Below are 9,023 nucleotides of genomic sequence, written 5' to 3' on the forward strand. Positions count from 1 at the left end.
TTCTATATTTTCTCTACATAACCTATTATTATCTACTATCTCTTTTACTAATGTTATTTATTTTATTTTATAATTTATAAATGCATACACTTAAATATACATGTTACTTTATTACATATAATCTATCGCCAATTTGTCTATACATGTAAATAAATAATAAGTATTCACATGTTTTACACAACTTACATGCATATACTACACTTTATAATAAACATATTTAAGATCACAAACCTTTATATAATATTTTAACATCTAGTATCATTTATTTTATTTTTTAGAAAACTCCATTCTATATATTTTCATTCAAATTACACATCGCATATTACTACGTACTCACACCCAACTACTATCTTATTTTTATTTCATGTCTTAAAAAAAGATGACATATTTTCATAAATTCAACATCTATATTTTTTAGGATAACCTTACTATGTACTCTCCAATATATAAGAAGGGAGAATTAGCATACCTTTTAAGTATATTTATTTATTTATTTTACAATATGATAAAAGTACTACTATTAAATCTATTTTATAAGACATCTATATGTCATACCGTCGTACCTTGTATTTTACTCTTTTCTTAAACTAACCAACTAACTTATCATTTAATTATTAAAAGCAAATAAATAAACAAGTTTTCCTAATCATATTTTTCTAAATTGAGTTTAAGGACTATCTTCGGATAGGCTATGGGGGGTGCTTAACACATTCCCCTCGAGTAACCAAAACCCTTACCCAGAATCTCACTGGTTTCGCAAATCAAAACAGAGTTTACATTTACATATTTTAAAAAAATGGTTTTCCTAATATTTTCCTTAAAATTTAGGTGGCGACTCAAAAAACAAAACAACAATTTTTCCAAAATCAGAGTGTCAGTTATATTATGTTGTGAACTGTTTCGGCCAGTTCGAAATAGGGTGTGACACCACTTTCAAGGACATCTTCATTGTTGCCTTTTGCTCTTCGCCACTAATGATTCTGATTTGCTGGTAAAGTTTTTATACGATATGTTTTAACTACCCTTGTGTTCTATTAGTTTTATACTATTACTCCATATTAAGGGAAATATATAATTCTGAAATTAATCTAAATATAACATATTTTCTACATAAAGAAACCAAAATCACATTTTAATTAATTGAAGGTTACATGTATTTATTTATATGCAACAACAATAACAGACCCACTGTAATCCCATAAGTAGGGTTTGAGAAGGATAGTGTGTATACATACCTTACCCCTACCTTGAAAAGGTAGAGAGATTGTTTTCAATAGACCGTCAGTTGTATATAATATTTACCATTAGGTCAGTCCTAATACATTGGGCCCTTTGTCTCACTTTAACCAAGGTAATTTACAAGAACCACACTGGAGGTGGGTGGACTTGGACTTTTGACCTCACTTACCTATTAGGAAGAACTTCAAGTTTAAGAGATTTTGAACTTTGACCTTGAAGGTTTTCCCACGGGGCAAGTTGCATCAAAAGTTCAAGACTATTCATTTTCAAGGTGTGTATTTTCTTGCCAGAATTGTCATCAGACCCAACAGTTCCAACTTCCTTTAGCCAAGCCTAACCTGTTTTGTTGGTCGACTACCACATCGCAAAATAGATCTCGCCAATCAGCTGTATTCCTTCGACTATGGTCATATGCTTCCTGCAAAATCTGGCGAAAGTTCGGGTGATTTACATGGAAAGGTGTGCCGATGATGTTGTGAAATGAAGATGTCCCATCACCAGCTTCTGAAAGACGAAGGCCCCAGAATATGACTTTCTGAATGTGCTGATCATCAGTGCCATTATTAAGATTATATGACATAACATGCCCTACTCCAGCAATGGATGATGGTCTCCACAAGGGTATCAACCTCCTTTCCTCAAAATTACTCCGAGGATCTCGAAACTGGAGTTTTGGCAATGTTATTCCTGCTGTTGCATAGACTGGATGGACGCCACACTTTGTCACTTTTAACCCTATGAATCCTTGCTCTCTGATACTGAACGAAAATGTAATTTGTTCTCCACCTTCTAAAGCAGGACAAAAGTAATCTCGTGGTATGAAGGTCACCCAAGAACGTTTGTCAGCGGTTACAGTAATCTCGGGGAAGCCAAGGACCCATGTAACTTTATTGGTCTGATCACCGACCTCTAGGACAGGACCATAATGAAAATCTTCATAGTGTATGGACTCGTAGATAGACCAAAGGATCATTCCCTGGAAGTTATGTTCTATGTTTGGTGGCATTGTTAAGGTTATATTAGATCCTATGTTTCGGTTGCTGAACCATTCTGGAACCTCGCTACCTGCAATATAGTAGCTGCTTGGATAAGGAAGATCTTTATCACATTCTCCCGTCTGCATAAAATAAAACATAAATGGTGTGAGTTGCACTTAATTGTAGTAGTACAAAGATGAGATGAACAGAGGAACTAACTAACCAGCTGGAAGAAACTTTCATCAAAGAAACGTCTTGCTAGCTTGCTACTGCTCTCTATGCGAACATATTCAACATTTTCGATAGTTTCCATGCCCTTAATCTCGGACAATCTGTCGCAATTAGATACATAGAGCTCTGGCAGTATACTGTAATTGGACATGTCTAGACTTTCAATGGATGAACAATCATTAGCATGGAGCTTTAGCAGATTAGAAGGAAGTAGTGAGAGCATTTGAAGATTCTTGCAATTATCCAGGACAAGATACTGTAGCTGAGATAGGTCGCAAAAGAGGGATGATGGGAGAGTGTAAAAATCATTTCCTCCTAAATCCAGGTATTTCAATGAGGTTAAACACCCAAGATTGGTGGGAACATCTGCTTCTGAAAGCCTACAATCGTTGAGATTGAGCACCGTCAAGTGACTTAAACGGGAAAGGGAATGTGGCAACAACCTCTCTGGACACGATGAACTACTTCCTGCCCATGGTACATAAGATAAAATAGAAGTCAGCCAAGATTGAGCCTTTAAACTTCTGTTGCATCCTTGTAATGATAAGCTTCTTAGGTTTTTCAAGTGTCCCAAATCAGCAGGCAGTTGTTGTAGACCCGAGCAACCTGACATATTTAGATGTTGAAGTGATTCTAGCTTGCAAATGCTGCTTGGTAGATTCTTGAGGCTTACACAGTCTTCCAGATTTAAGTAAACAAGTTTCACCAAATATTTTATTGATGAATCAATCTCACCCAACTCGGAGCAACCTGTAAACAATATTGTCTCAAGACTTATCGCCCTTGAAAAATCAGGAGTCCGCTTTAGTCGTTGACAATGACTGAGATTTAGATATGCCAGGTTTTCCAGGGGCTGATTCATAGAAATAATAATATATTCATTAGTATCTATAGTTCGCTTAATCTAAAATTGTATTATATCTAAACCTTGAAAAACTTAGAATAAGGTTTTTTTAGCAATAAACCTTGATGGTGGATTGCCAAACTTCCATGATGTTGCTATATTGCATGTCCAGAGCCACAAGTTTGGTTAGATGAATATCAGTAGGTAAACATTTCAAAGGGAAATTTTGCCAACTTAGCCATCTTAGGTCCTCAAACAAATTTTTGAAGCTTCCAGTAAAATTCATTCCTTTGCCTTGAAATATTTTCAACCTATCCATTCTTGCAAAGGACTTTGTGTCAACAGTTAAATCTTTCACTTTGGGATGGATGGCGCTGATGCCTTCTATCAGATTGCTACCCTGCCATCATAACAGTGCAGGATACATTGTTATTCTTCTATTTATTCAGTTATAATTGCTTATTTTGCTTTTCAAAGAGCTTAAAACATCATGTAATGACATTCTCTGTGTTTGGAAACGATTTAGCTTTAAACTTCTCATTTTACCCTTACTGGAATGATTTCATAGTCACATAAATGTTATTAAATGTTTAAGACCACAAGTCTCAAGTCATTTTTTTCTAAAAATTCCTTGTGCACAGTCAAATATCATCATATAAATTGAAATGGAGAGAATTTCAATATATGCACACACATATTCTATACTCCAGATCAACTAACAAATGTAAGAGACAATGGAAGGAAAGATGTTTTTTTTTACCTTGTTCTTTCGTAGCACATAATTAACATCTTCATGAAACCACAATCTAGAGCGCATATGAGGCTCTTTAAGTGACTCTTGACGAACAATTTCTCTAGCCATATCTCGAACTAAATCGTGCATCCACAAACGATTCTGTTTGATTTTGATTAAACATCTTCCGGTCAAAATTCCTTTCCCCAAGCTGAAAGAGCGACCACAACCGGTCAATACAAGACTAGCATAAAGTTCTTGGGCTTCAATGAAAAAGCACGCGATGTCACAGAAAATCTCCTTAGAGTTCTCATCAAGTGAGTCATAGCTTACTTTGAGTGCTTTGTGAATACTACTGTGATGAGCAAGATTTTTCAAGCTCTCGAGGGTACTTCTCCATGTTTGATCGTCCTTTTTATGCAAAAGAGAGCCCAAAACTTCGAGTGCTAAAGGAACCCCTCCACCTAGACGTGCTATGTCTTTCACCAACTCATGATCCAAATTTTTGGGTACAGTAGTATCCTTGAAAGCATGAAAGCAAAAGAGTCGCCTGGAAGAGATATCATCCAACCTTGTTACCTTGTACTTATAGTCTACTCCAACATCATCTAGCAAATTCTCACTTCTTGTTGTTATAATTATTATGCTCCCCGAACCAAACCAGCTTCTCTCTTCCGCCAATGCTTTTATCTGGCTCATGTCATCGACATCATCCAGAACAATGAGGACCTTCTTCTGACCAAGTCTGTCTTTGATTATGCCTTTTCCCATATCAACATTATATCGGATTTCAAAGTTCTCTTTTTTTAGAACCTCAGATAGAAGTTGTTCCTGTAAGTTGTGAAGCATGTTATTCTCCGAGCGCTCTCTTACATGAGCCACAAAGGAGAAACCTTCATACCTCCTGTGGATTTGATTGTAGACGGCTTTGGCAACAGTTGTTTTGCCTATGCCAGCCATCCCATAGATCCCAAACATGCAGACACCAGTTGATGAGTAGAACTTGCATAGAGAAATCACTCCTTCAGCATGAGAATTAGGCCCAATTACGAGTCCTGGAAGGTGCATGCATGTGGGGTTTACTAACTTTAAGACCTCTTCCACAAGTTTCTTGTTGAATTTTGCTTCATGCCTGGAAAATCAAACTCAAGACAAATTAGTCTAAAGTCTAACCAAGATGAGAAAAAGGTATTTATTTATCTTATATAAACTAGATTGTATTTGTCTATCTTACTTTCTAGGTCAATTTTCTATATTATAACAAAGCAAGCATGTCAAAATGCTAATTGTTGAACGACAGAAATATTCCTGAAATGTTGAACAACTTTTATACCCTTCGTAAACTATATTTTCCTTCAAAGAAGCAAAATACGTGCGGGATAAATTGTAATATTTAAAATATCAATCAATATTAACTACAACTTTAATTCAACTAAGCTAGATAAATTTGGTGAAGTATAATTCATTGTGGACTTAATTTGACGTTCTAATCACTAAAGGGGTTTTTTGGTATTTGGTTAGAGTTATGCAGGTATAGAAATGAAGGGATTAATTATGAGTGAATATATGTACTCCTTCCGTTTCACAAAGAATGATCTGGTTTGACTTGGCACGGAGTTTAAGTAAATAAAGAAGACTTTTGAATCTTGTGGTCCTAAATTAAAGTTATGTCAAATGTACAAAATTACCCTTAATCTTATGGTCTTAAACATGCCACGTGGAAAACAAAAAGTAAAATGTTACCAAAAAAGGAAAGAGGTCATTCTTTTTTAAACTGACTAAAAAAGAAAGGATGTCATTTTTTGTGAAACGAAGGGAGTATTATTTTATGCAGGTATTAGTTATGCAATTATTAATTATTCATTTATTAGTCATACATATATTAATTATTCCATCTTTTTGTCCTGCATAAATATTACTCCCTCCGTTTCAAAAAGATTGGTCTGGTTTGACTTAGCACGAAGTTTAAGAAATTAAAGAAGACTTTTGAATCTTGTGGTCTTAAATTAAAGTTATGTTAAATGTACAAAATTGTCCTTAATCTTGTGGTCTTAAACATGCCACGTGGAAAGCAGAAAGTAAAATGTTACCAAAAAAGGAAAGAGGTCATTTTTTTGAAACTGACTAAAAAGGAAAGGAGGTCATTCTTTGTGAAACGGAGGGAGTATATAGATTTCCTCATAACTTATACATGTATTAGTTATGCGGGTTTCTAAATTGTCAACAAACGGCGTATTAATTTTATACATGAATAGGTTATTTCCTATCTATCAACCAAACGTTGTATTTACGAAAATTAATATATGTATAACTTGTTTCTTATCCCGCTACCAAACGACCCATACGTTAACTTTTATTAATACATAATGAGGTATTATAGTAGAGAGGGATTACTTGGAAAGAGGTAAATTAGGATTGGGAATAAAATTAGATATGCCTCCTAGACCATTACAATTTCACATTGGATAATAATATAAAAGAACTATGAAATCCATTGGATGATATTTTTATTCCACAGAAAAGGGTATCTTGTGTTCCAATAGAAGCAAAAGTGATGTGGATTATTCAAGTGTCGAAGTCGATTTGCTTTATAAAAAGAAGATAAGAGGACCGCTATTTTGGTTCAGAAGAGAAAGTTTCTCAGGAACACTATAATCAACTATAAATTTGATATCCGAATTGTGTCAGCATGATAACTCTTGAGTTACATTCACACTATATGTTTGTTGTATTGTTTTTCTATTCATACAGGTTTAGTCTTCTGTTTCTTTTTTATGGTGATTGACCATTGAAGATTAGTGACTAAAGAAAGATGATCTTGTCTGATTATCCATCACAGAAGTGAATTGGTAATGTTTTCCTTTTCTTTTCACTTGAGAATATTTCGTATGAGTATAGTGATAACTGATAATGATCTATATGTTCTTTTTTCTTAATGTTGTATTGTGTTAAAAGTCTACTATCTTTAGATATAAAATTTATAGTAGTTGTAGGGGTGTGAAATAGAGACTTTTTTTTTTATGACAGTGGTGTCTAGGCTAGCTTTCATTCACCTCGACTAATTACATGAGATATCTGCCACCTCCCACCAACAACAGGTACCATGGGACGGAGACTAGTTCTACTTACTATCGGCTGTCTGTAGTTCACTTTTAGGTGACTAGATAGTTTTTAAAGTTTCTTGTGAGCTACCAGTATAGAAAAGTTAAAAAGTCAAGTTTGAGGAAGTTAGAGTACCCGTCCTCGACGTTCTGCAAATCCCGTCCCGATAAATTTGCAGCTTCTTTGACAGCGGCTTTCCACCTTGCTACCTTCTCCTTCCCAAAACGTTTTTTGTGTTTAGAAAGTGCTTTATCAAATGTACCGGCTTGTCTACGTACCTCAGAAGGATTAACGTCGTAGAATATAGGAATAACTAGCTGACCATGCTGCTCTCTGCACTCGAGTATCTTCAAAAGCTCATCGAGACACCAGCTAGACGATGCATAATTTTTTGAGAAAATAACAATGGAGATCATGGAATCTTCTATAGCTTGAATCAGTTCAGATCTGATTTCTGTGCCTTTTCTGAGCTCCTCATCGTCTCTAAATGTATTAACTCCAGCTTGCACCAAATTTGAATAGAGGTGGTCCGTAAAAGTTTTACGTGTGTCTTCCCCTCTAAAACTCAAAAAAACATGATATTTATGGGATGAAGATGGAGGTGGAGGCATGGAGGATGAGGGAATTATAATACTATTAGTAGCCATAGACACAAATTTTAGTATTAGATGAAATTGAAGAAAGAGTTAATCTATGGTGAGTGGTGACCAAAGGAATCCACGACATGGCATTATATAGAGGCAGAGGCCTTCCATATACTTCCCTACGGACCTTAATTTCTATAAGAATTCCACAAATTATGTCTTGATATCCATACAGCACTCGCCACACAGGCTAGAGTGGCACATATTTAGCTAACCTCCCCCTCCTAAAATCACTTGTTGGATATTCTGAGTGTTTAAAGTCAGCTGTTTCAATTCATGTATCATATTTTCCTTTATTTCTTCAGAGAAAGTGACTCTTCTTGGATAAATTCCACAAAAGGATCGTCATCATCTCCTTTATAATTTGCGACTAGCGGGTGCACAACTTGTCAATATTTCAGACCAAAAAAGTCTCTAGCTTTCAACTAATTTTGATATTTAATAATGTCCGCTATGAAACGGTCCTTCTAGGTCACCTCAAGGCTTTTTGACCTCATGGTTTTGTCCACTAAGGTGGCTGGCTTTAACTTAAAAAACGCCTCAACATTTGAAAATTTCGACGCGCAATTATAGGTGATTTTTATATTACACAACAAAGTTGATTTACGTACTTTGTGAGATAATTATTTTTAGTGGAGTATTTTTATGTTATAAAACAAATGTATAAGTGATTTTTTGAGATAAAAATTATTCGTTGATAGATGATTGTCTGAAAGATCAACTCCGACGAATATCACCAGTTTGACATCTAATATACTTACATAGCAAGAAAATAATAATATAGAACTTTATATATAGTGTAATTTTTTGACGATAAACTTTTTAGCTTTGTTCCTACGTTGAATATTAATAAGTTTAGATTCTTTCAACAGATAATTAACTAACCAATTTTGGAATTTTGTAAAATGGAAGAAAGTGTGGAATTTAGAATTACGAAAGAGGAATTTAAATAAATCTTAGGTCGCCACGGCTGACCATGATCATAATTAGTCCAAGCTTCAGAAATTGCAGCGTACGTGCATATTTTTTTTTAAAAAAAAATAGTAATAAAAAATCACTAGAATCAATGACGGACAAACGTATTTGAAGTTTATATATTTCTACAATTATCTCAAATTAATATTATAATAATAAATGGTTCATATAGTTAAATATTTATAGATATTTTCTATTATTTAGATTTCCTATACATATATATAAGTAACGATAAAAGTTACTATTGAATTTACGTGAACTAACTTGTAAGTCGCAAC

At 34.5% G+C, this 9,023-nt stretch overlaps 1 protein-coding gene across 2 annotated transcripts; it reads right to left on the reverse strand.

Moving 5' to 3' along the window:
* Window positions 1-1,337: 1,337 nt before the first annotated feature.
* LOC102589440 (disease resistance protein TAO1-like) lies at window positions 1,338-7,964 on the reverse strand. 2 transcript variants are annotated; one of them, XM_015305196.1, is made up of 5 exons: window positions 7,262-7,964; window positions 4,052-5,156; window positions 3,413-3,691; window positions 2,440-3,300; window positions 1,338-2,356 (listed from the first exon to the last, which is right to left on the reverse strand). In XM_015305196.1, the coding sequence occupies exons 1-5, from the start codon at window positions 7,771-7,773 to the stop codon at window positions 1,538-1,540; spliced, it is 3,576 nt and encodes a 1,191-aa protein (XP_015160682.1). In that variant the 5' UTR covers window positions 7,774-7,964; the 3' UTR covers window positions 1,338-1,537. The 2 variants fall into 2 exon arrangements, with proteins under 2 accessions (XP_015160682.1, XP_015160683.1); XM_015305197.1 differs by lacking the exon at window positions 7,262-7,964 and having other exon boundaries at window positions 4,052-4,855; window positions 4,926-5,132.
* Window positions 7,965-9,023: the final 1,059 nt, after the last annotated feature.

Source organism: Solanum tuberosum, unplaced genomic scaffold (assembly GCF_000226075.1).
Source record: "Solanum tuberosum cultivar DM 1-3 516 R44 unplaced genomic scaffold, SolTub_3.0 scf00714, whole genome shotgun sequence".
Classification (NCBI taxonomy): domain Eukaryota; kingdom Viridiplantae; phylum Streptophyta; class Magnoliopsida; order Solanales; family Solanaceae; genus Solanum; species Solanum tuberosum.

What these genes read in the sequence shown, in the direction of transcription:
- LOC102589440 (XM_015305196.1), bottom strand. Translation starts at nt 7,773, where the DNA reads ATGGCTACTAATAGTATTATAATTCCCTCATCCTCCATGCCTCCACCT. An exon ending in TTGCAGAACGTCGAGGACGG is followed by an intron (nt 5,157 to 7,261) that starts GTACTCTAACTT and finishes TTGATTTTCCAG; the next exon opens with GCATGAAGCAAAATTCAACA. An exon ending in ATGAAAGTTTCTTCCAGCTG is followed by an intron (nt 2,357 to 2,439) that starts GTTAGTTAGTTC and finishes TATTTTATGCAG; the next exon opens with ACGGGAGAATGTGATAAAGA.